Below are 27,965 nucleotides of genomic sequence, written 5' to 3' on the forward strand. Positions count from 1 at the left end.
ATGAAAGGACGTTTTAACACTATAATTTATATTTACATCATAAATGTGTTTCTTTGTTCAACCTCGTTTGTACGATGTGCCACGATAAATGACACAGAATCACTTCTGGCTGATTTACAGGCAAATTACAATAAGAATGTAAGACCGACGTATGATCAATCACAAGCTATTCAAGTTAACATTGTGATGTATTTAAAATCTATACAAGAATTTGACGAGGTGCAGGAGAAATTTTCATTTGTTGGAGCAATGGGTGTGGTATGGCACGACTACAAGATGAAGTGGGATCCTTATCAGTACGGAGGACTGTGGGTAACTACGCTTAGTTATAACGATATTTGGGTCCCAGAACTAGTTCTGTCCAGCCCATCTGGGAAAGGAGTATCGGTTGGGAAAAGTACGGACGTTCTCCGCATTACTAACTATGGAACGGTTTATTGGTACCCGTCAGATTTATTTCAAAGTACGTGTTCCGTTAACGTAAGATACTATCCGTTTGATATTCAGAAGTGCACAACTTCATTTGCTTCCCTTGGATATAAGAAATATGAGGTAAATCTTACCCATGGCCAAGAAACTGTAGATTTTTCGGCCTACTCAGAAAATGGATTGTGGAGAGTTGACGGTTCCGAAACGAAAACACAACTTTTAGGAGATGGTGAAGAAATGGAAATCAGTTTCACTGTTCACCTTAGTAGGAAAGCGGCATACGTTGTAGTCAATCTACTAATGCCAACTGTTGTGTTAAGTTTAATGAACGCTTGGGTTTTCATTCTGGTTCCCGAGTCCGGCGAGAGAATTGGATACACTATCACAACGCTTCTAGCAATTGCCGTCTATATGACTATAGTGAGTGATACACTTCCCAAAACCTCGGAACCAGTGCCCTTAATTTCTTACAAATTAATGGCGGATTTGGTAACAAGCGCACTTACTGTGTTTGTTACAATTTTGAACGCACGCATGCATTTAAGAAGCGATACTGAGATAGTTCCAAACTGGTTGCAGCGTTTGTACAACTCTCTAAGATGCGTCAGTTGCTGTAAAACCGAAAGGATTGTTCCAGAAGACGAAAGTGCTGGTCAATTTAAAACGGAAGATAATATGAAGGGTCTACGCACAGACAAAAACGGTATTAAAAATCCAGATCAAGAAGCCTTCGTCATGGAACAATCGCACAATGATAAAACAGTGACATGGAAATCGATAAGTAACATGATTGACTGGATTTCATTGATTGGATTTTCTGTCTTTTCATTATTGAGCTTTTTTATATTTATTGGAATAACAGCATCTTCAAAATAGTCATTAGAACTTCCAAGATAAACTCTCCTAAATTTTATTTGGTTTATGAAAGCGATTTTACTTAAAAAGTTGATTTTTTTCTCAAATTGTTATTAATATTTACAGCCGATTTAATTCCTCTTCCAGACTTGATTTATAGCTGGGTCGTATTTAATATTATGTAAAGTCGAGATCATTTGTGAGCAATGAAATCACAAAAAATTCTCGGCAATGGCAGACCTGGTTTCATTGAGCCTGTTCATAAATGATAATGTAATGTATAAAAGTAAAAAGTAATTATGAAGAAATTTGGTATTTCTTTTGAAATTGTTCATTTATATACATTAAAGCTCGTCTATGAGTAATATTTACAGAAGTTTATTCACATGAATATGTTGAATATGCACGCTCGTATATATAGTGCTGAGTTTCTCAAATTTATATTTGATTTTTTTTGAAAATACTAAGGGTTTGTTAAAAGGCATCTAAAGAATAAAAATTCGCTATCAAATATCGTATAAAAGAAACGCACAGACACCAGCATACAGGCTGCAATCTTTCTCACTTTGACTCATATTGTTGAAGTAACTTATTAACTTACCAGCCTAGATCAAACAACAGTTTCGATCGAGGCGCTTGGTTGGAACAAAAAAAAAAACAACAAAAAAAAAACAACAGATAAATATGTTGTAAATAAGTTCCTGTTGTAATAGTTTGTTAAAGTGTGTATGTGATGCAATTTATCGAAGATATTCATTCGGTAGCAAATTTTGCGAAACTATCAATTGTACTGGTGGGAGAGAACAATAACATTTATAATGAAAACCCAGTTTTAGTCTACCTTGTTAGCAGTATGATATATTATTAACAGCAAAATAGAATATAATTCCATTTGTTTAATCACCATATCAATTTAATAAGATTCTAATATAGACGTATTTTTTAATCTGTTTTATAATTTTTTAATACATATCCGAGATTTTTTTCAAATATCTATGTTGATGAGCTTTTCTCCTCTCATATAGCATTATATAGTTATAACATTATATAATCATTCAGTAGCTTTCAGGCACATTGTTCCCCAGAAATGCTTTTACTTTTATTTGTCACTTTGGTTTTCTGTTACTTGTTTCCAATAACACGCTTATTGACAATCTTTTGCTTCCGTTGCTTTTTGGCAATTAGTACAGATATAGTGATATAGTATTTCGAATGGAAGTCAAAATACCACTTTCTTTATATTTTTATTTTAAAATGTTAGGGAATAAGCATCTAATATTCTCTAAAAACATTTAATTTAAAGTCTTTGCCCTTCACAAAGAAGGGAAAAAAATCGTTTCTGAAGCATAAATTGGGACTTTTCCTAGCTATTTTTGGAAAATGTACCTTGCCCAGTTCGGGAAAATTTGCGTTATAAAATTGCTTAACTGGGAAAATGTTTGGTGCATATTGAAACCTCCTTCATGCTCTTTTGGCAATGTTCTTCTTAGTAATTCTTAATTCCAACTTATGCAAATATCATTCAAAGGACATTCGGGGGAGCATATAGTCGTCGGGTTGTCCGTCCGTCCGTTAGTCCGTTCGTACGTACGTCCCGAAATTCGTGTCCGACCCATAACTTTGTTATTTGAAGTCGGATTTTAAAACTATTTCACAGAAATGATCACCATATTGAGACGACGTGTCGCGCGCTACATTTGGGTCGCTACCTTGAAGGTCAAGGTCACAGCATGACCTTGCAGCAAAATCGTGTCCGGCCCATAACTTCATTTTTTGAAGTCGGATTTTAAAACTATTTCACAGAAATGATCACCATATTGAGACGACGTGTCGCGAGCAACATTTGGGTCGCTTCTTTGAAGGTCAAGGTCACAGCATGACCATGCAGAAAAATCGTGTCCGGTCCATAACTTCGTTATTTGAAGTCGGATTTTAAAACTATTTCACAGAAATGATCACCATATTGAGACAACATGTCGTGCGCAACATTTGGGTCGCTACCTTGAAGGTCAAGGCCGCAGCATGACTTTGCAGCAAAATTGTGTCAGGCCCAGAACTTCGTTACTTTAAGTCAGATTTAACAACTATTTCACAGAGATGATCACCATATTGAATTGACGTGTCGCATGCAACATTTGGGTCGCTACCTTGAAGGTCAAGGTCACAGCATGACCTTGCATCAAAATCGTGTCCGGTCCATAACTTCGTTATTCAAAGTCGGATTTTACAACTTTTTCACAGAAATGATCATTATATTGAGACAATGTGTCGTGCACAACATTTGGGTTGTTTTTACACTTTGAACTTGGTATGTGACATAACTCTGACACTACAAGAGGTATACCTTTCTGTGTCTAAAACCTATTCGGGGAGCATCACCCGGTTCAACCGTCTCTTGTTTGACCCTGAAATGTGTGGAAACATCTGTCTGATACCATACTTGAAATAAACTCCAGCAAATTTGTCAGTTTTGATATAGAAAATTTCAGTTTGATTGAGATTTGTTTTGTTTATTGGGAAATAGTAAGCATATTTGCCATTGGGAATGGATCTGGTAATCTGACCCGTGGTGACTGTGGGAAAAGGCATGATAATGTGCCTTGAATTCAATGTATATAGGATCCTAAAAGAAATGATTAATTGATAAATTATTTTTTTGTGTTTCGCTACATTTCAAAATATTTCAACTACATGTATATATAGTGCCGTTTATGCAGTGCTTTTTAATGTATTTGTCATATATTGTAATAAATTAAGTGAATATCTTGACTGAAAATCGTCAAAGAAATATAGAGATAATATTATTGGCACATGTATGAGTTAGCATACATTTTGAAATACAATAAATTGTTAGTCTAGATATCGGATCATATTCAAGAATCAAATTTTAAATCTAACTTACATATATTAATCAATTACATATATAATGTTATAACTCTTTGATTAATTATTTTTAACAATTATCCTTATTATTTTTTTCAGATAATAAATATATCTTAGCAAAGTTTGAATGTTAATTGTGTATGCATTCATTAACAATGTAATTATTTGAAAAATGTCATACCTCTTTGACTGTATATTTATACAAATCTAATTCCAAACAGTTAACACACACTTTATAACTTTTCTTCTGATTTTATCTGTATAATATTTATTACACTGTTATTAAAATATCTCAAAGTTTTGAAAAAAAGTCTAGTTTGGTGTTCTATATACGTATATCAAACTTCATGTTAGAAAAGTTTGTGCACGACAATTTGTCGAAAAAGACTTCACTTTATATGACAATTTATATACTAGTATATCTATATTCCATTCTACAAAATTAATAGAAAAAAAATTCACGTTTTATTTCATGTGAAACACCGGCATATCCTTGCCAGTAATGAAATATCAAGTTGCAATGATAACAAGAAAAGAGGACTATACACTAACTCCTAACTGTTGCTTTATTTTCAGCCCTTAGTTTCATTGAATTATCTTTTTGAAAAAAAAAACACACAATATGTTGTCCTGTAAAAGATAATGTGAATATCTCACAAGTTATCATATTTTCTTTTACGAACAACAATTATGGAGTTATAACAGCATATTCACATTATTTATAACATAGATGCTGAATTATACTCCAAGATCAGCCAACGTGAAAATTGAATAAAAAAAAATAACTCTGTCCAACAAGATGGTCCCATCACTCAGACGTCTCTGCTTCATACAGTAACTTTATACAATATTGGACACCCTGACTTATCTACAAGAGAACATGAATACCACAATGAATGTCCGAACTATCGTCTTTTTAAAATGTAATGGTGTCGTTTGTCTTTGTCATTACTCTCTGTGCTGCGGATGTCCTACTTGAACATCTTACCCCGCTATCTAATTTAATGCATATCCATTTCAGTCAAAGTATCGATGTACTAGTCTTTTGAAATGTAGTGGAAAATGCCTCTTCCGACGTTGAATAAACTCGCCTGTCTGATCATCAAATACAATAAATGATTGATCATAACCGAATACAACAAGAAGGAAAACATCAACACTTACATAGATTATAAAAGAAATAAAAACATATTATGATTATAATGATAATAAACAAAACAATCAATATATTTAACATTTAATTTTAACATTCGTTTTAACATTTTAACTGTATAAAATATTTCTTGACTTTAGGTCAGCAGTCTGATGTTAGTAAAATTTATATTTAAACAAAACTTTTATATGTGATACATTGTACATTCATTTTCCCTACATCAAAGAAAATGAGGTTAACAACAAATGAGTTGAAACAAGTCGTCTAAGAAACGCCATTATTACCAAGATAAAGAAGCAAATGGTAAAGTTAACAATGTTTAAATTGTCAAATTTCGATATGACATATTTCTGTTGACTGTTTTTGTTTTAACTTTAATGTCCACGACTTTACAACCCGAAATTGTTCTCGAAGCATCATAAATGACTAAATTTGTTGAGATTTCGGGGGCTTCGCCCCTTGAACGCAAACTTAGACAGTGCACGTATTTGGCTTTCGGACCCTACTCTGAAAAATCTGAAGAGTGATTTCTTGGGATCATAAATACAAAAAAATAAAAAAATAATAATAATAAATTATTTTTTTAAATCAAAGCACAGAAGGCGCTGAATTTGTTTGGGTCTCAGAATGTCAGAAAGGTGAAGGTGGTGAGATTATAAACCAATTTGTTTTTGTATGGTGCCACCAATGCTTTCCAGCGTTTTATTTGTAGTAAATTGGCTATAAGACTAATTGCAACACTGATATTCAATTCAATGTTTATTTGACTTCAAAAATTGAAAAAAAAGAGCTGCCTTGTAACTCTTATTATTTCGACTTTAACACAGATGTAAATAATCATGGAGCTTACTATAAGCATGTATATCTATAAAGAATTAAACAATATCAGAAATGTTCGACCATTCGGGAACTATTTTGCTTGAAAATTAAAGCGCCTGTCATTTGACCATCTTTACGCAGTGATCTCCCCTGAATTTTTCGGCGTTAGTGTAGAGATAAAAGGAAGTAACCGCTTCAAAAAAGCGGACTACTTTCGGCATTTGCAATTAACAGCATCAGGGTCTGAAATTTCGCTACTAATAAAAAATGAAATGTAAATTTCAGACTCGGTTTGATTGAGTCCGTTCATGAGGGAAAATGAAATAATGCAACATTTCTCACGCCCCTATCACCGGCTTGGAGCGGTACTCAATTTTAAACATTTAAAAGTGCTGGATTCAAAGGTCCAGTAAAATATTAAAAATACAACTTCACTTTTTACAGCTGCCACACGGCACTTGACGCTGCTGTTCTGATGTATAAAAATTTGTTGTCTGGTTCCCTGCCTACATTTACTACGTAAAGTATAACGTAGTATAAGGGGAAGGAACTACAGACTAAAAAATCTGGAGAAAGAAAAAAAAAACACATTTCCTGCAAGACCGTTACCGATACCATTGACCTACGACTAATTTTGAGTCGAAGTTGTTCTTTTTCACTTTACCCATCAGAAGGGCGTGTAACACTTCACCGACTGTACTTTCGGGTGCCACATATGACAATAACTTCTTACGTACAACGTACGTGTAATCCCGAGCTTTCATGATAACATAGCTTATGCAAAACCCCAAATTGTTCTATATTTTTCGCATCTGCAGTTTTTATCTGCCCAAACTGTGAACAATTTAGTATGGTGGCTGATTTGTGCCATTCGTGTTTTCGCCCCGCGACCCCAACAAGCGAAAAGTCGATAATTAACAAGTTTAAACGGCGGGGTCGCGGGACAAAAACACGCTAATTAGCGAGGGCGCGGGGCGAAGTTTAATAAATTAAACTTCGCCCCGCGGGGGTGCGGGACGAGATTTAAGAAATAAAACGGCGGGGTCGCGGAGCGAAAACACGCTGCTAATTAGCGTGTTTTCGCCCCGCGCCCCCGCCATTTTGACTTTTCGCTCGGCGGGGTCGCGGGACGAAAACATGCTAATTAGAGGGGGCGCGCGGCGAAGTCTTTTCCCCTCGCAGCGTCATATCCAGGCACGGTGTCCTGAGGGGTAAGAGTCCTCAAAGCAACTTGAGTCGTTGTCAGCTCGATCCTATTTCAGTACATGTATTTACTTTCCGATATATTTAAACTATTTTCTATATTGACCTTAGTCATACCAATGAAGTATTTATCACTTCAACGATAATGGTATTTATGACACATGAATATCATCCCATTAGCAAAAATTTAATAAGGATGCTGGCCGCGACAATACAGTAATCTGACCTTATGAATTATCAGCGAAGGACTTCGATTGCCTTATCTTATCAATAAGGCTACTTCACATGACTAGTGTGTGATCAAATATTGTGTAATACAAGGGGAACGCTTAAATTAAAATCAGGTATGTGTTTTGTTTGATCACTTTTACAATAGATATAACCCTGTTTTATTATCTTCTATATTGAATTTCATGAATTTTTCTGTCTATGACAGAACGTAACATTTCAGCTCAACTTTCAGAACATTGTGAGAAGAAATCAAGGCAAAATTAAGTTAACCGCTATCTAAACTTGGAAAAGAAAATGAACCTGGTTCTTAAAATAAGAATAATGGCTGCTGGGTAAAAAGAAGATTTCAGATAATTCCATTTATCCATTAAAGGTATAATTGACAATATTTTAAAAGTCATTTGAAAAAAACAGTATTAAACATTATCAATTACTTAAAACAACAACAACAGCAACAACAACAAAAAAACAACAACAACATGTTTATCTTCTTACTAAAGAAAAAAATACTCTTCTTCATCTTTCTGTAGAAGTGACAAGAAAGGACTATACATGTAGTTTTAAAATAATTTCATTCGAAAGGAAAGAAAAGCTTATTTGAAAAAAATGATGATGAATAAGAACAGGTATGTCTCAGTATTGTTGACATAGAAATAGGGTGGGTTCAGAAAACCGATCAAATTAGTCATATATACGGTGTTCCGTTTGGACAATCGTGATTTTTTTATTTAGTCTGCACCCGCGATGCACGATGGTACGATGGTGAAATCGCGATGGCACGATGATACGATGGTGAAAACGCGATGGTACGATGATGAAAACACGATGTCACATCGCGTTTTCACCATCGTACTGTCGCAATTTCACCAGCGTACCATCGCGTTTTCACCACCGTACCACCGCACTATGGCGCCATCGTGTTTTCACCATCGTACCACCGCGATTTCACCATCGTGCCATCGCGTTTTCACTTCGTACCATCGCGTTTTCACCATCGTGTCATCGCGTTTTCACCATCGTACCATCGCGCTTTCACCATCATGCCATCGCGTTTTCACCATCGTGCCATTGCGTTTTCTCTATCATACCATTGTGTTTTCACCATCGTGCCATCGTCTTCCGGTGGTCATGCGCTATGGTACATTTTCATCAACAATTTATGCCTCCTCATAATTTAACCCCGCGCCCTTTCTATTTGCGTATCTTTGAGATCTTAGTATTTAAAACCTGAAAAACTAAAAAAAGGCAATGGCTCAAAAAATTAAACTTCAAGTTGTCATCCTTGTGCACTGTACATATGAAGTTTCAAGTTGATATTTTAAATACAGCAAAAGAAAAAAATGCAAACATATATTAAGCGTACATGTATATAAGCATATATCAAATAATCTTTGATCTATATACAGTATAATGACATAAATAGAAATGTAAAGATAACAGGTTTTATTATTTATTACTCGAATTAATCAGTAAGTATTTCAAACTTCTTTGTACTATCTGTCGTATTAAATTCTGACATCTCTCTGTATGTGTACTGGTCATACTGACTGAAAGGCGATGGTACGGTGGTACGATGGCGAAAACACGATGGTACGATAATTAAAGCGCGATGGCACGATGGTGAAAACGCGATGACACGATGGTGAAAACGCCATGGTGAAAACGCGATGGCACGATGATGAAAACACGATGGAACGATGGTGAACGTGCGATTGTACGGTGGTGAAAACGCGATGGTACGATGATGAAAGCGCGATGGTACGATGGTGAGAACGCAATGGTACGATGGTGAAAACACGATGGCGCGATGGTACGATGGTGAAAACGCGATGGTACGATGGTAAAAACGCGATATAAACGCGTTTTCACCATCGTACCATCGCGACATCGCGATTTCACCATCGTACCATCGTGTTTTCATCATCGTGTCATCGTACCATCAAGTTTTTTTACCATCGTACCATCGTGCATCGCGGGTAGTGACGAAATAAAAATTCACGATTGTCCAAAAGAAACACCGGACATATATTATTGGGGGCATTTCTTTATCTTCGATAACAATTAATTTTCTAGATACAATTCTTAACAACAATTAAAGGAGGTTAACCATCCATATTTATGAAACATATAATCCATTAAAGTCGTCGTAAAACTAACCTTATTTTACTCATATACACTAAAATTAAGGTATATTTTAAAACGCAAATAGTTATTTCTCAGTTATGCTAGGGCTATGTTGATTGGGCTACTGCTTTAACTTTAATTGCACAATTTGTCCGAAATTCATATAAAACATCACATAAGAAGAGATAGAGTTTCATTATCTACTCCTGCTAGTTTCGTCGGGGAAAAATAGGACATTAAGTCTAGCGGCCATTTGTCTCTGACCGCAGATTCAGAAATAACGCAGGATAAGTAGACGGTCATTTTGCGGAGAAATAGGTCATTACTGGTGCCGGTGAGATGCATCGACTGCCGAGATACGTTGAAGCCGGCTTAAAATATGTGTATGCGCGCGTGCGTGATTTTGTTTTTGTTTGTAACTTTGTTTGTTGTTTCTTTTTCTTGGTCGGAATACCGGTTGGGAATACATAACTTTGGATTAAATAATTACTGAATGAAAATTTAAATAACGGTCTACGTGCAAAAATAATATACATGTATATCTTATATAATTCTCGGTTATTCAATATTTCTATAAAGAATATGTCCTACATCACTTTGTGAATTTTGACCAAACTTAATGAGAATTATCCTAAGGTTTGCCCTCAAAAAAATTCATGTAAATGGTTCCTGTCAGATGTATAAATAGGCCATAGGAGCTTAAATAGACTTTGGAAATGAAATCTTTAAACATTACTTCTACAACTACAATTATCCCGCCCTTAGAGTCACTAAGTTAATACTGACTGATCAATATATAAAATACATTTAAGTCTTTTTTGATGAACTGCAATGCCAAGAGCTTAAATATGTAGCATGTAACATTGCCTAACAGACCTTAACAAAAAAACATAGAAGTCATGTCCCTTAGGTCAAAAATGGACCCGCCCTTGGGTCTTTTTAAAAAAAATATTTTAGGCCTACCATACAAGTATGTCGTTGTTTCTCAGGCAAGAAACTTTACACGCATTGCTTAGTACTGGTTGGTTCTAGGAACTGATTCGTGAGTGTGGTGGTTCAACTAGCTAATAGTTTCTAACACAAAAAAGCAGTAAAAATCTTAAACAATTCTCGGAAAAGCTTAGATATCTGAGATATCTGACATGTAGCAACAGCTACGTGGTCCTTTCGAAAGTGATATAAATCATAACATATAAATCATAAAATTGGGCCCGCTAAATGGGGTAGCTTATTTCATTTAGACATATAGCACAAGTCATTAAAATTTACAATGCCACGCTTATATAATTTGCATGTATACTTGCCCAGAAGGTATATAAAAAGGTCGTGCGCCTTGTGTTAAAAATGACTCTGCCTTAGCGGTCAAGTTAACACATGTTTGTATGGTACATGTAGTCCTAAAATATTTAAAAACTTCTCAAAACCACAATAGCCAGATCTAAGACATTTGGTGCGTAACATCAGATTCACCTTGTAGTCCTCTGAAAAAATATTCCCTGGAGTCAAAATTGCCCCCAATGGCCACTTTGTTATGCTCCTTTCCAAGGAAAGTCGATTGTTTAGCAAATGTCGAACTGTCGGTATAATGGCCGGCAAAGCAGTTTCGGCTCAATAACCTGAAAACGGAATTTCTTGCGATTAACAAATTTAAAGGAAATGAATACCGGCCTAGTTAATTTTGCTTTGGTGTGCATTGGAACACCCGGAGTAAAGACAACATTTAAATATCTTAAGATATAGAAAGTATGAATGATAAAAGAACGTCCATAACATTAATATAATATGGTTATTTGAGTCTGTTTATGGACGGTACTGGAAAGTGCAAACCGCCGCTGAGACCCTTTAGCAACGGCTTTAAAGTCATGGAAATTGCGTCCGAGTTATTTGTAAACTGCATGGATTCATTCAATGTGGAAAAAATATAGTGTTGCCTATCAGCAACATTTTTATTCAGGCTTTTTATAGCTTTCACCTGGTTGCAGTCTACCTGAGACAAAACTTAGTGTTTTATGGTAAATGTCTTACGTGCCTAGCAGTATAATGTATGACACATGCATTTATATATAGTTTTTGGCTCTAGACATTAAACACATTAAACACATGTGTCGCCAATAAGGCAGCTGTATTGATGGGTGACTGAACAGTTTGTTTCCTATATATCTCATCTACATCGTAGCATGTTGCAGCTACTGTGTGGCAGTTCAAACAAAAGTCATTAACATGCCATTATTTTTTATTCAACGGCCATAATTCAGCCAAAAATCATTCAACGTGAAAACCCGTTAAAATGCGCAAGCACTTGAGATTATCTTTAACCAAGCACTGTAAAAGTTTCATTGTATTTGCATTAGTAGTATAACAGAAGTAGTATGGACAAAACTTTAAAGAAATTAAAGGGTCATAACTCGGATAAAAATCATTGAACTGGAAAATACCGGCGATATGCACAAATAGATATGGTATTGGTTATTCTATAAGTTTAGATGAAATTGCACTAGAAGATTTTTGAGGAGTTGTCCGGACAAGTGCTTTGACAGAAAGACAGACAGACATCGATTTTTTTCACTTGAAAGTTATCCAATCAGTGGTGAAAGTTATTGAAAATGGCACATTTAATACTTTTACAGCGACAAATTAGATACATGTACTGAGAAACCTATTTCATCCAATTCGGAGATTCTCTTTTAGTCCATCTATGAATATTAATCTTAATAATTCCACAATATTGACACTTTTTGAATGGTTGTGCTGGTTCCGTCACATTTGCGATGGCTTTTTCATAATGCCGATGGTGGCGGCACCGTGTCGATGGCTTGATCACATTTGAACAAATGTTAATATTTATCTTTAACTAAGCTCTGTGAAATATTTTGTGTTCAGCCAAAGGGGAGGTTAGGATCGCGTTAAATGCACGATATTTAAAGTGGGCAGATATTTACTTTACTGTAAAGAAATCACTTCAGATGTGTCTTAATTCAATAGAAACACACAAGTTAATATAGCAACGTCATTTTAGGGTATTTCGTATCGATATTGCACCGAAAATGATTAGAAAAATGTTCTACTTGGCAAAGCATTCTGCGAGTTTTGGAATTAAATATTAAGTATCTTAAGTATTTTTAGAAACCTTTTCTAGCTTTGTTTTGGCCGATTCCTAAAAGAGCCATCTTTTAGCAGGGGTGTTATACTGCTCGAAATGGTAGTTCACAACACAGTCTAAACTACAGAGCGTTCATTAAAATATTTTTTGTAAATAACAAATGATTTTTGTATTTTCTGACCGAAGGTCAGTAAATACAAAGCTGACATTCAATCTCTGACACAGAATTTCCCGACAAACCTAACAACAAGTAGTTCCCAAAACAGCTTAAAACTAGCGATTTAAAAGAAAGAAATATTTTTATTTTGTTACAAGTATCCAACAAATTACAACGCATTCTAAGTTTAAAAGTAGCGTTGTCTTATAGAAATGCACAATCACAAATTACGCGGATGAATTTGATTTTAATCAATGAAAATGCTATTTTTAGCGATGTCGATTACCGAATACTACACAAATAAATCTGACTGCCGAGTAGTGGAATATATAGATTCTACATGTCGGACTGTTTGGGCGAGAAGATTTCGCTAAATTATTTACTTCAATTTTAAACAACAGGTTTATCCTGAACCAAATAACTTGAAATTAATAAGGATTACAAACCTGGAATGCAATGGAAGTTCTAAGTTTAGAATGACTAGATTTTATTCAGACACCGTTTATATAACAGGGGTAACGCGCTCGTCTAGTGTGTGAGAGGTCTAGAGTTCAATTCCCAGTCGAGGCAACTTTTTTAAAATTCTTTTTTAAGTGTCTTTGTTAAGGAAGTAGCCATGATATGCAATGATAAAGTGTGGTTGTCATAAAAAATGAACATAAATGATTTTTTGATCCAACTCTACTGTAGTTATGCAAAATTCCGTATCAAACTCTGGTGCTTTGCAAGATGAATTATAGTACATAAAAATAAACTTATACAGGAAAATTCATACAGATATACAGTACGATTTAGATTGCAAAGATCAGAAAATACCACAGAGCTTGCAGCCCTTTGATTATATTATTTTGCTTGTTTCTTTTCATTTCAGAGTGGACAAGTCATATCACGTGACATTATGGCAGAAGGAGGTGACGATCCGTAAGAATTCATTGCTTAATCTATACATCTGATTATATGTTTTAAACATCACTGTTAGAATTTAAATTATCAAAACAAGAGACAAATAACTGTAACTATCAATGCCATTAACATTATGACACTCATCGATCTTTCAGGTTTTGATATTTTCGGTGAAATAATTCGGCTGCAAAGAAGCCGAGTTTTATATATGTTTTCAAATTAGACGCATGATTTTAATCTGAGCATTTACATTGCGTGAATGATAATACTTATTGTGCAAACACTTACACAACTGTTATGGAAACACTAAAAATTGACTGCAAGTGACAACAACTTGCATGCAAAAGACAATAAAGAAACTGAACGATTAAAATCAAATTTATCCTTTGTTACAACTGCCAAAGAGATGCAATTATACATAAACAACTTGAACAGTTACATATATATTATATACATAAATTTTATCTACAAACAAATGTTTATAACCACCCCCCTAACCCCCCCACCCCCACCCCCCCCCCAAAAAAAAAAAATAAAATAAATAAAATGGAAGGCAAATAGACCTTTTTAAGACGTACACGGTCCGTTGAAAAATTAACCTAAAGTGGTATTTACTCGCACATCGCCCTACATAGAATTGTAGTAGAAGTTCAAGTTAGATTGAAGGTAAAACGTAGATAATAAGCTTTAACAAAAACGCAAAAGATGTAGCTTTGTGGCGAAGATTGCCTTAAAAGGCATTGAAAAGATGAGTGTTGAAGAATTCCCCATTACGATAACGGACCTGAAATTGAGATAGTTGTTGTTAAAAATGTTAAAATATATCTATTAGCAAATAAATAAATCAATCTAACTGTTGTTGAAATAGTTCATATAAAAACTAAAGAAATTTCTTTAGAAAACTAAAAGTCAGAACACGTGATAATGCATTTTAGCTTTCAGTTTACTTGATTTTATCCCATATCCGATTTGACTGTGATGCCAAACAGAAATTTTTTAAGTAACATAAATATACATGTAAGGCAAATAGACCTTTTTAAGACGTACGCGGTCAGTTGAAAAATTAAAAAAATTAACATGTCTACGTCCCCGCGAGGGGTTTGACATTAACGGAAGATAGAAAGATAGATGAATATAATTTTTCAAAATCTTAAAAAGTTATGATGGGTAGTGGGTGGTGAAATCACACACACTTCTGGTTCCACGTAACACATGTAAATGCACGTCACACTATTTGTCATTTCACAAAATTGATGAGATTGGTATATGTAAAAGTTACTTAAATTGCGACTTTCATAATTTTACATGATTAACTATGTCATGGTACTTATCCCGGCTGAATGATATTGTTAACTAGCTGATGTACTAATTCAAAGGAAGTGTACAATACAAATTGTGTAATATTCTGAAATACAGGGTAATAATTTTTTATCTTTAACACCCTGCTGTTTCAATTTAAATTACTGATGAAAAAGTCGTCTAATGATACCTTTATTAGAGGACTTTGGTATGCGCTTTTTTATCCCCGCATATTTTCGTAAATATGATATAAATATCAATTGACGTTTTAAGTATACTTACTGCTTAAAGTCATCCCAAAATTACTGTTTTCTGGGTGACAAAACGTGAAATCACGACTATTACAGCCTTTAAGCATGATAAAATCTAGTCAACAACCTGCTGAATGCTCCCACTTGGACCATTTTTTGTAGAAAATCCGTCGACTCGAAGGTAAAATACGATTTTATTATAAGAAATAGTTACAGTATCAAAATACAATTAGTGCACCAAAGAATGACTGCAGTTCTTGATTATTGTAAAAAAGGTTTATAGATTTATTGCCGAGTTAAGGCCTGATGATTTAATAAACTAATCAACCGATAGATATTAACCTCTTCTCTTCATAAAATTACGACTTTGATATTATCACAAGTTCAACAAACAAGTAAGTCATTACGGTTAAACCTTATATATCTTACTATTTATCATTTGGGTTATTGGTAAACATTTTATGTAAAATCTCAAAAAGTTAGGAATACAAAGGATGTGCTTGTGTCCGGTGACAAAATTCATTTCTATAAATAATTATGCTTTAGATGATTTACTACGAACGTTTTGTAAAGGCGTATTAATAGTACATAGAACTAAAAGTGTATTCCGCGTATTTCGTTTAATTAAATATGTAGACAGCAAACTTTCTGAGTCCGACTGGGAGCATCTCTGAAATCGAGTCTTACTTGGAGCATACATCAGGTCCCTACGCCAAAGGTCAAGGTCACAATTGTATTCCAAAGTCATGATATGAACGTTTTAATTAAAGTACATTGATGGTTGTGTTCAGTCAACTATAATTGCCATTCCTTGGTGGAATTAAAATATTTGACATACATGTATGAGTTATGATGATGATGTGTCGCGCATATGGGGTCAACTATCCAGTGCAAAGGTCTAAGTCACACTTGTATGTCAAACAAGTCATCAATTCTGTCATCCATGAATAGCTTTTGAAGTAACTGGGCACATTCATGTGGCACATAAGGAAAACACTTTTCACATTCAATGACCAAGTGACATTTAAAAAGATGATGGCTATACGATGCCAAATACAACATTGATGATGTGTCTAGTCATATTTTTGTCATTCATTCACGGAATTTTTTTTATTTAAATACATTTAATTGGGCTAACTGAAGTATGAGAAACTATTTGTAAATCTTTTCTATATTATATTTTTAAACACTCACTTTATATATAGTGACCATGTCGAGATCTTTCATGTTTGTCTTGGTTCCTCTTCTTTGCACTGCTTGGGGGCATTTCTCTGTTTCCAATGACAGTTCTTGTTAACATGAAAATGATTCTGTCAAACTAGTTAGCTAATCAAGATATTACAGATAATACAGCTTTCAAACTAAAGTCTATTGAAAATCAAAATTTATACATTCATAAGATGCAAAACACATCAACCTTCCAAATCTTTGAATTGAACACAACCAAGCGGTACGGTGCCTCAACCAACGAAAAGCAAGGATAAAAATAGTATTTTGGTTGTTTGTTTTATTTTACGCCTTTTCCCAACAGTATTTCAATCATATAGGCGGATAATTTCCTAACCATCGTTCTGGAGAGTTACACCAGTACTAGATTACCTTCCTCCGCGCTAAACTACCAAAGCATCTCCCTTGGATCGAACCCACGCCAGAGAGGTTACTGGATTAGAAGTCATCGACTCTAACGCCTCGACCACTGAGGCGGTTATTAAATATCAAAATAGTAACATTTTGCATGAGGCTAAAACACTACTAACACGTTAACAAAACAAGGCACAGAATTAATCTGATAAAACTAAGACCCGTCACATTTACACTTGAGATATTTAAAAGATGAATAAATAGCTCTTAAAACACCAATAATATAATGATAAGATGCCAAAAACCATAAAAATAACTGTCGTGTTGACTTCCCATATTGATATGTAAGAGATTAACCTAAATCATAAGTTATTTACATAAATAAAAATTACTTTTATCTTGATTTTTGAAGTAGGTTTGGCACATGTTCTTGTCAATGGTTTAATAAAATGCTAGCTAATCAAATTATCAGTTTATCACAGATAATACAGTTTTCAAACTCAAGGGGGAGAATCACGCCGTTCGTTACCCAAACAAACAAGATGGCGGATGCAGCCAAAAAGTAAGTTTTTCCCTTTTTTCTCTGAAATTCGTGATGTTCTAATGTAAAGGTAAATATAACAACCTTCTCCACAATTTTCCTGGCACACAGGATTTTATTTCATGATGTTTCGTCCCGTACTTCATCTGAAATGCGCGTCACCAGATTCGAAGCGAGAGAATTTTCAATCGGTTTGATCGTGGTAACGTACGGCTTTTTCTTTATAATTCACTGATTCTTTTACATATATGTATATTAACTGAAACCACTGACTTTAAAAAGTTGTAATATGTTGTCAAGTAAGCAGTCATGCCCATTCTAGCTAGATTTACTGCTGTAAATATTAATATCGGGGCATTTTCTCGAAATGATAACGTATGGCGCACAAAATATCAATGATAACGTACGGCGCATTTTACTACTTGGTGGATTTCCATTTGTCCAATCAGCTGATAATGAATTATTTTTATGTAGGAAATGATAGATATCTGAAAAAAATGTTGGTCAGGTCAGAAATAATTAATTGAACAATGCTGTACCATCCGATATAAATATCTTTCTAGCCGGTGGCATTATAGATATCCGTTGTTAATATACCAATTGAAACACAGTGCATAGTTTGAGAATATTTTGTATAAAATGCAGAATTGGAAGAAAAGCCTCCACTTTAGGAAACATTTGTATAGTGTTGTCTTCACATTAAATTTCGCCAGTGCTGTGCGATAATTATGGTCTTATCCCCATATGGGAAGAAGAAGCGCATTCAGCAGAGCAAAAATGTTAAAAAGGTACGGACGGCTTGATATATTTTCTTTTCCAAAGAAAAAGTCTAAAATCATTCCTAACAAATTTCTGATAAGGAAATCTTAATATTTGAACCCGTAAAACATTTACAAAACGAAAATTGATTGCGACTAGCTCACACCCAGATGAGATGAGCCTGTGTTTATTCAATCTGATCGCTCATTGGAAGAAAAATACATAATAGAGAAAAATGAATGAGTGTAGGTTCTATAATGTATTTATTGAATGAGTTAGAAAATAATGTGATGCGAAAAACTTTAATGAATTTAGTAAACAAGAAATTTTCTGTTTATTTGACGGGCGGTTAATATTGAAACGCTACCATTTAGATATATTTGCGTGACATGGCCTTACAGGTTTTTTTTATTATAGTAGACAGTAGACATTTTATTTCATTCCAATAGGCTTTAAAACCGATGAGGACATAAAACACGCACAATAACGCACAGTTAATATAAACATAATACCAAAAATCATGAAAAGGTTTGGAGAAGATCAATTTTGATTGATTAAGTAAATACCAACCGAAATTTTCTTAAGGAGTTACATAATGAACATTTTAAAAATTGATCTTTAAACCAGTTTCTTATAGGTCTCTTGTATAAACATATACATACACACATATACATGTACATACGTGTACGTACATACAAAAAACATACATTACATGAACCATTAATGCAAAATTGTTGTATATTAATCGATTTTTAACACATAAACGCACTTACCGTATTTTTATACACATATTCTCCCTTCGCATCAATTGCATATTTCATAATTGTAAATGAAAGGAACGTCATAATTTGATCAAAACAATTACATGCAAGAACTTGCCTATCATATTCTGGCGTTTTTTTTCCACAAACCCCCCAACAAAAAACAATGATTTCTTTTTAAAAAAAGTATTGCAAGTATCAACAATAAAAGAGTGACATTGGAATTTGCTTATTAATTTCTAGTGTTAATTATCACTGCGGTATACCGTACCCCGGATATTGCTCGATATTATGAGGACTTTCATCCCATTTCGCGACTTTGAACGGGGAACGAAGGTAAGTTCAGCGACGATATTTTCCAAACTAATGGCTATTTCATTTATATCAACGGGTTTTATATATCTAGAGGTATTTTTGTAGCTCTAAAAGACGTAAAAGTATTACAGGTATTTGTAAAATTGATTAAACTACCCCTAAACGGTCCGCTGCTCACTAGAAAATACTGACCGCGATACAGTAGAATCGTTAGAAATTATTATATTACCAATATAAAAAAGAATTGAATCGAGCAATCTTTTTATTCACAATCCAAATATGCCTTGTCCAAATTTCAGGCAAAAAGTGTGAAAGTACAAAAAGATACAGGCCATAAAAGATACAAGAAAGTGTACCGAGTATTGATTTTAAGTGTACAGAGTATTGCAAAATAGCCCAACTTTAGTGTACAGAGTATTGCAAAACAGAATGAGCACATAAGTATGGAAAATCGATATTTTTGTCTAATTTTCACGTATGTTTATCGATTCAATTCCATTTTTATGATAATATACTGTTTATATGATATTTATTCAAATATTAAGATTCAACAATGCAATTTCAGTGTTTTTACTGTTCTTTTCCTACGGGCAAATACAGAGATTTAATTTCCCATTTGATTGAAAATCACACTATGGATGAAGTGTGTGCAGGGTCGGAAGCAAGGTAGAACCATCAAAATTGACGATAAAAAACTTTAAATACATGTCTCAAGAAACTTTGATCAAGGAGACCCATTTCTGAAAAGGACAAGAATAAAAAAACATAATATTATTTAGATGACATTAATAATAGGTTTTTAGAGGGCTTATGCCGTCCAAGCATGCCGGTATCGTCTTAACCTTTTACGAAAAATTGTTGTTTTCATTGAATTAAGCCTCTTGTTACAAGTTCAAACTGCTATGAAACTATAAAAAAATGCTTCAATACTGATCAAACTGGGCACAAATGTTAGCTGGACCATAGCCTGTGGAATAGCATGCTCAATTTTAAATTTCCAGTTACCATGGCAATGGGGGGGGGTCTCAAAATTGCCAAAAATCTCTATTTTGCGTTGTTTTTCCCATCAAAACTGATTTCAAGGGGCACCAACTTCTAAATGAATTGAGATAAAGTCTAAGGTTTTCGGCGTTGATTACACGGTACCTTTAAATCGACCTGAGGCCATTTAGCCCCCCCCCCCACAAGTCCCAAGTCTTCTCGGCGATTAGAGGGGCTACTGCCCCACTTCAAACCCCTAAACAGAAGGGGGCACATCCCCCTATGTAACCCCCTTGATGTACCATTTTAGTGGGGGTGGCGCCGAAAAAGTGACCACTCTTTTGAACAACATTTCTCAAACGAAAAAACTGTGTTTGGGGCCTAAATAGTGCATGTTTTACACTATTTGAGGCCTCAAAAGGGTGGGATGTAAAGCCTTCAAAACACGCCTTTCTGAGATAAAAGGTTACAAGGAACATAACCTTTTTATTGCATCTGCTGCCCTTTTTTCATAATCTTATCAAAATCCATTATTCGGTTATTTTAACTGTACCCGCTCGGCAGTCATACGGTAACTCATTGCTAATGGCGTAACACAATTTCAAGAGCAGACGATCTGCCGTTGCTAGAGTGCAGGTGCAAAATGCCCGAAAGTTACCTTTATATGGATTTTTGGCATAGTAGGAAGTCGGTTGATATTAGATATTGGCACACTTGCTCAATACCGTCTAATACTGACAATCTTGAGGCACTATTAATGCACTTTGGATGCATTTATTTACTATTTAAGTAAGATATGCAATAATTATTAACAAATTCTGGAAAGGTTGATCCTTCGATAGCAACGAGAACATTTTAAACACAGAAAATTGCTGAGTTCGTTCGGCTGAGATTTTTCACGAGCAGGAATGAAAATCTGGATTATTTGCAGATGTTTCCAGTAGAGTACCTCCGAATTCTGCATATTCTGCACATATAGTGTAAATAAGTATACACAGTAAGACATATCTAAAATTAAATGTGGTAAATACTTTGTGTTTACTACTTGCATTTACTCTTTATTGTTAACCAATACTCGTTACACTAAAAAGCAATACCTGTGACACCGGCGGGCAACTCCAACGCAATACTCAGTACACTGACATGTGTATTTATTCTCAAAATGCACTGTCATCTGAGGTTCTATTGTTGATTGAACATTTACAACATCAACATTATCATCATTATCACATTTCACTCGATTCAAGTTTTTCTTTTAAGGAAGTATATGCACAAAAACATCAAATTTGACTGATCCGAGCTCATTTATCACGTGAGCAAAGAGAAGAATTTTACCTCCTAATTACATTTAAAAGCTATTTCTCAACATTTTTGGGGTTTCAGTAAGAGAGAAATCATCAAAGTATTTGTTTTTCTACAAAATTTATATCAAACCAATTAAAAATGACTAAATATCGTCATCAACATACCTTCTTTCCTCGTTCAAAGTCGCGAAATGGGATGAAAGTCCTCATAATATCGAGCAATATCCGGGGTACGGTATACCGCAGTGATTATAAAGTTTCAAATCATATTTGGATTTTTATCCATGCCGGATAACCCGTCTGAAACCTTTAATGCCAGACCGCTCATGCGCTTTGTTGACGTCATTATCTTTATGAAAGAACGGTTTTAAAAACCATTACGCTACTCTAAAACTAGTGTTTACGAAATATTTGTAAGTGTTCATCCGTGTTGTTCTACAGAAATAAGAAACTTCGACGGGAGCGATAGTGACCGGAGAATATTTCTTATTTCTGTAAAACAGCTACGGACTTAGTGTCAAGCTTTATTTGGCTTCATTAATAAAAACTTTATTTCGTCACTTTACCTATCAATTTGCACAAACGCGGTTCTATGAAGCACTATGAAAAATAAAAGGCTCCTATGAACGGACTTTGATATATCATCGACTTTTGTAGTTCTGGCTTCCAAAACTTTATAAGCCGCTTTTTAATATTTTTGTTTTTCATCTGATGCGGCATTAAAGTTTTGGATTAGACCCGTTACGAAACCTAACCAGAATAACATAAGTTGATTTATTCTTGTTTTTCACTTGCAAATACACTTAACCCAATCAATTCTTGTGCATTTTACGATAAAACAATCATTTTAATATCATTCTATACCAATTAAAGTATCAAAATGTTAATACCGTCATTAAAATTGCCTATTTAACAGTAAAATATCAATTTACGCCGTCTACAGTTGGCCATGACATTCAGGTGCCACGCGAGATCTCGTATGACGTCATTCGCGGGAACAGATTTGAATAGACTCGTGTTCCACTTACGAACTTTCGCTATACGTCTATGCAATATTTCGATAGAGCGGAAGTCAGTGCGCGAGCATGCGCTTTGCCACATCTCGTTCAGTTACCGCTCACGTTTTAAATCAGTTGCTATGAAGCGACACTAAGTGTACATGGCTTTTACAACTAAAATATCAGACAAACACATTAAAACAATACACATAAACTACACATAGTTGTTTTCCATATTGAAACTGATAGTCAAACAAATATCTCAATATTCTTACCGATTTTATGTATTGTTTACATGTGATGACAGCAACGCTGTGTGTTAGATTACTTTCGGTTCAGAAAATTCATTTGTTTACCATCAAAACTCATATGTTTACCATAGGAACCATATATTGATAGAAAGCAAATTAAACAAAGGTAAAGAAAAAAAATTCTGTTTCTGAACAAAAAATCGAATAAATAAATACAAAGTCTTTTTAAAAGGTCCCTTCTTTGAGTTCATTTAAAAGGGGAATAATTTGGTGGAATTTTAGACAGGGAAACAGGGAGTTATCTTTCATGGCTAGGGAATATGGCCGACTGAAATTATGCAAGCAAGTTTGTAAGTGTGTTCTATATTTAGAACATTTTGTTGACATGATTTCGATACTTTTATTCAAGATAATGTTTTTATTTATTTTTATTAATTTTTTAGTACTTAAATACGATTGTATTGAATATAAAAGTCAGTAAATCACCTTTTTCAATATCTTTAAAAAAAAGTAATTTATAAAAATATTGGAGGCACATGGATTCGTAAAGGTCAATCTCGTAATCACGTGATCAAACATTTTGGCAATATGGCGGCCAAGTGCCGAAAAATTTTACCTGTCGGAAACTATTAGGTAGTTTATGTTCGTAATAAGATTTTTATTTGTCCATCCTCGGCTTATCAACAGATTATATATAGTTTTATCAAGGTATGCTTCACTTTACTTCATGGCATGTTCGATGAATAAATACGAGCGTGTCAGATTCCTGGCACGATTATTGGTGCACTTTCCCTATGGGGTTATCTTCAGCGTTCACGTCATGTCATAGTATATAAACGGGTACGCTGAAGACCTTAAGCTACGACTTTTGTTCTTCTATGAAAACTAATTTACACAAGAAATACAACGCTTTCATTTGATGACAAGTTGGACACTAATATTATTTATTTCAGATTCTTAATTTGGTTCTACACATCCTCTTATGTCTTGTAAACATAACTTGTCTATTATAATGAAAATCAATTTATCAGAAAAAAATGCGCCGTACGTTACCATTGATATTCTGTGCGCCATACGGTATCATTTCAAGAAATGCCCCGCTATTAATATTTTCAGCGTTCATTCTAGCCAGAATGGGCATGAATGCGTAGATGACGACATATTACAACTTTTTAAAGTCAGTGGTTTCAGTTAATATACATATATGAAAACGAAACAGTGAATTATAGAGAAAAGGTCGTACGTTATCACGATCAAACCGGTGGAAAATTCTCTCACTTCGAATGTGGTGACGCGCATTTCATATGTAGTACGGGACGAAACATCATGAAATAAAATCCTGTGTGCCAGGAAAATTGTGGAGAAGGTTGTTATATGTATTTTAACATCAGAACATCACGAATTTCAGAGAAAAAAGGGAAAAACTTACTTTTTGGCTGCATCCGCCATCTTGTTTGTTTGGGTAACGAACGGCGTGATTCTCCCCCGTGAAACTATAAATGTGTGTTTATTTTATTTAATCTGATAGTCTCATCTATACATGTTTACGTTCCCAACACAACGATGATAAAATATAACATACAAGAATAGTCATTTTGGAAAGATTAAACACACACACACACACACGCACGCACGCACGCACGCTCGCGCTAACAGCCCAAACAAACACACAAACAATCTGAATAACAAGAGAAAACAATGTAAATAGGTGGAGGCGACTCCACAGCCCATATCACAGCAGTTTCAGTGTATATTTACTGCATTATTTTCTCCCGTTTAACCTTTGCCTTTAAGTCTTGGCTTACATGGTAATTATTACAGACATTTATAAGTTCACGCATAACAAACAAAATTCAAAGAATGCTTAAATAAAAAAGTAATAGTATCCAAATGAAACTACCAACACGAATAGAAGAAACCAATTATTATTTATTATATACTAAATTATGCCTGATTTGTTTCCGTACCTATTTCCAGCGCGTTACATTTTTAGTGATTACCTTCACATGTCTAAACATAGAACTTCAACAATGAATTTATTGCATATTTACACACACTTTCTTTCCTTCTTTACCTGTTATATTTACAGATATTTTTGCGGCAAGATTTTGACAAAAATATGCAGTGCCATTGTGTCGGGATTGCTTGCAAGCATGTCGCGAAAAGTACTTGGTAGATACTTTTGACATGCCTAAATGTTCATGTTCCATTAGAAATAGAGCATTCTGAAGCAAGTTCGTGTAATGATTAACTGATTCGGTGATGATTTAGCACAAGTCTCTAAACACGATCCATCATCTCCCGGCTGTTGACATCAGCAGGGCAAGCTTGTTTTGGGCCATATTCTATGGAGCCTTGTCCGCGTTTTAATTCTGCTTTCCACATTGCCATATCATTTACATCATGCGGCGATATATTTTGTTTTGGCGTAGGTCTCCTCCTTACTGAGTCTGCTGTGAACTTGATAGCTAACTTTCGTTTTTGCCTATGGGTGTAGGTTGTAAGTTTTCAAACAGAAGATAAGAGCAAAACATGTGCGTGTTGATTGAACAGCTGATAACATTCAACCGACACATGTTTAAGCTGCACAAAATAAAATAAAAAGATAGAAAAAATAAATAAATGAACAAATTGTACATAAAAAATACCGAGTTCTGCGAACTTAAATAACTCCCCTCGTTATACTTACATGTACTTTATTTTGCACTCTCTTATCTTAAATTACAATGCTGAATCCATTGCAGGTCGCGAAACAATGTGTCTGTTACCAACACGTCTGAAGAGGTTCCAGAAGAGGGGTAATTGATATTACAATTGATTACCTAATCAATGGCAATTAATCTTTTTTTTCAAATTTCTTCGAATTATGTGCAGTGTTATGTGCAATGATCTTCATGTCGTCATTTACAGAAATTCTAAAATGGTTTTAATCTGTTAAACAAGTTGGTCTCTAGAGCTAAAATGAAACAATTTCTTCTACAGCTTGGTAGATTTCGATAAAACTCTGTAGAAATGATCGTAAAAAGGTTGTCCAATTTAGTCATATATCTATCAGTTTCGCCGGATACTTTGCTTGAAGGTCAACAGCAATCACTTTGAATTTAAAGCCGAGCTGAAATCAGAAAGACGTTGTGTTTGCAATATAATAAATTATGTTATGTTGTTATGTATTAAGTGTAGAAAGTCTATCTACTAGAAGCGGGCGAGACAAATTACTTTGAAATAAAAACTTTGTTCCTTGGATCTGAGTCAACCTAGTCAATTCATGAGCTTTGTCGTCACCCCAGAGATGATGTGCCAATGTTTGATGTTGGAAACAAACGCCAATATATTAATTTTTTCTATTAGTATGGTATGTGTAAATGAAATTTCGATAAAATACCTAGAAACAGAGTTTAAACAAAGTTTGCAAAAGAAACCTGCAAGTCATACAAACTAATTCCGTCAGTCTATAAACCACCACACGAAATCAGTCGCCTTAAGTATCCACAACATGTCATTAGGTAATAAGCCATGTAACACCGCAAAACGTCCGTACCGCAAAACGTACGTATATGGACGTTTTGGGGCGCATATCGTCCACATTCTTTCTGGCGTACACGCGTACGTTTTGCGGTACGGACGTTTTGCGGTGTTACAAAGCCAGAGAAATTAAATTTCCAATACATTTCATCCTGTGTCAATCACAGCACAATGTCAAGAAGACGATATCGTTGATTCCCATACCGTGATAGTGTTTCAATCAAAACAATATAAAGTAATCAACCAGTGTACAGGCAGTAAATGTTTTTCGTAATACTTTAAATACATTAAATGATGTGTTAGCTTTACCTCTTTATTTTCAGGGACAAGTTTACATCACTTCCTGTGTTTCAGGAACCACTACGTCTTGTTAAAAACGAAGCAAACGGTAGTTTTTCAATTGATGAAGATGTCTTGAATCAGATTTCACAGATCAATAGAACAGTGAATGTGATTGCGATTACTGGACCATGCAGAACTGGCAAATCCTACTTGATGAACAGATTAGCCAAGAATAAACATGGTACAATAATATTTTACAATTTTTTTATTTGCAGCGAATGTTTTCATCAGGACATTAAGCAATTCATTCATTATTAAATAATCAAAATTTATACATGTATATGTTGCCACGAAATGCTTTGTATTTGTGAGGGACAAAAACTAGTTTACGTAGGTAGACGATTCTATTCAAATGAAATTGTTTTCCTAAAATAAAGCACGAAGACATATTTGATAATCATTTCAACTTTTAAGCTACAATTTGATACATGGCTTTAACAGTCTTTTTAAAACCAAACATAAGCTTTATTTTACAGGATTTACTCTTGGAAATGGAGTGAATTCGAAAACGAAAGGTATTTGGGTGTGGTGTTTGATACACCCCGTCTACAGAGATCAAGTGATGGTTCTCCTCGATACTGAAGGAATCGGAGATGCAGACAAGGTTTAAGAACATTAGTTTATCAGAAAGAGCCCCAACCTTCGATTTTTTTTGAAAAATTTCTTCGGCATGCCCTTTACCTTATTGTAGCAAAATACATATTTGTACTTTAAATAGTAAAAAAGTAGTTAACTGCAAATTCATAATATTCCCTTTATTTTGACGTTGAAAGGTATTTGCGCGCTTCAGATGATTGCACCTTCAATAAATACAAGATGGGGCTTAATATTCCCAACAATTTTCAAGATGTTGATTAAGGATCATTTAAATCAGACTTATTTCATTTATTTTATATAGTTTCAGCAGCGTTGTCAAAATTGTTATGTATTTAGGCTGTTGATATGATGTACCACATGGGTTTAAGACCTTCTTGTTTGATTGAATAAAATCTTGAAATCTTTATGATGTTACAGATGAAGTCATTTTTTTTTTCAAATCATAAATAAGATATATGGTATTACTGAATTGTCAGTAAATTTTCATATGGTTATAAGGCTTTTTTTCATTTAATGATATATTTATAAATAAAAATACGTGAACCATATTGGTATAAGATTTGAAACCATTGTGTCGGTTTAGAACTTCCGTTTCGTCCAAATTCG

The 27,965-nt window shown here is 34.4% G+C and overlaps 1 protein-coding gene across 1 annotated transcript; it reads left to right on the forward strand.

Annotated features, from left to right (window-relative positions):
- Positions 1-27,372, forward strand: LOC132758245 (acetylcholine receptor subunit beta-like). Its single transcript, XM_060749801.1, has 5 exons — positions 1-1,191; positions 13,826-13,875; positions 25,643-25,696; positions 26,744-26,943; positions 27,239-27,372. Exons 1-5 carry the CDS (start codon positions 1-3, stop codon positions 27,370-27,372), a joined length of 1,629 nt encoding a protein of 542 aa, XP_060605784.1.
- Positions 27,373-27,965: the final 593 nt, after the last annotated feature.

The sequence above is a fragment of the Ruditapes philippinarum genome, unplaced genomic scaffold (genome assembly GCF_026571515.1).
Source record: "Ruditapes philippinarum isolate M1 unplaced genomic scaffold, ASM2657151v2 ctg1473_1_1_1_1, whole genome shotgun sequence".
NCBI lineage: Eukaryota > Metazoa > Mollusca > Bivalvia > Venerida > Veneridae > Ruditapes > Ruditapes philippinarum.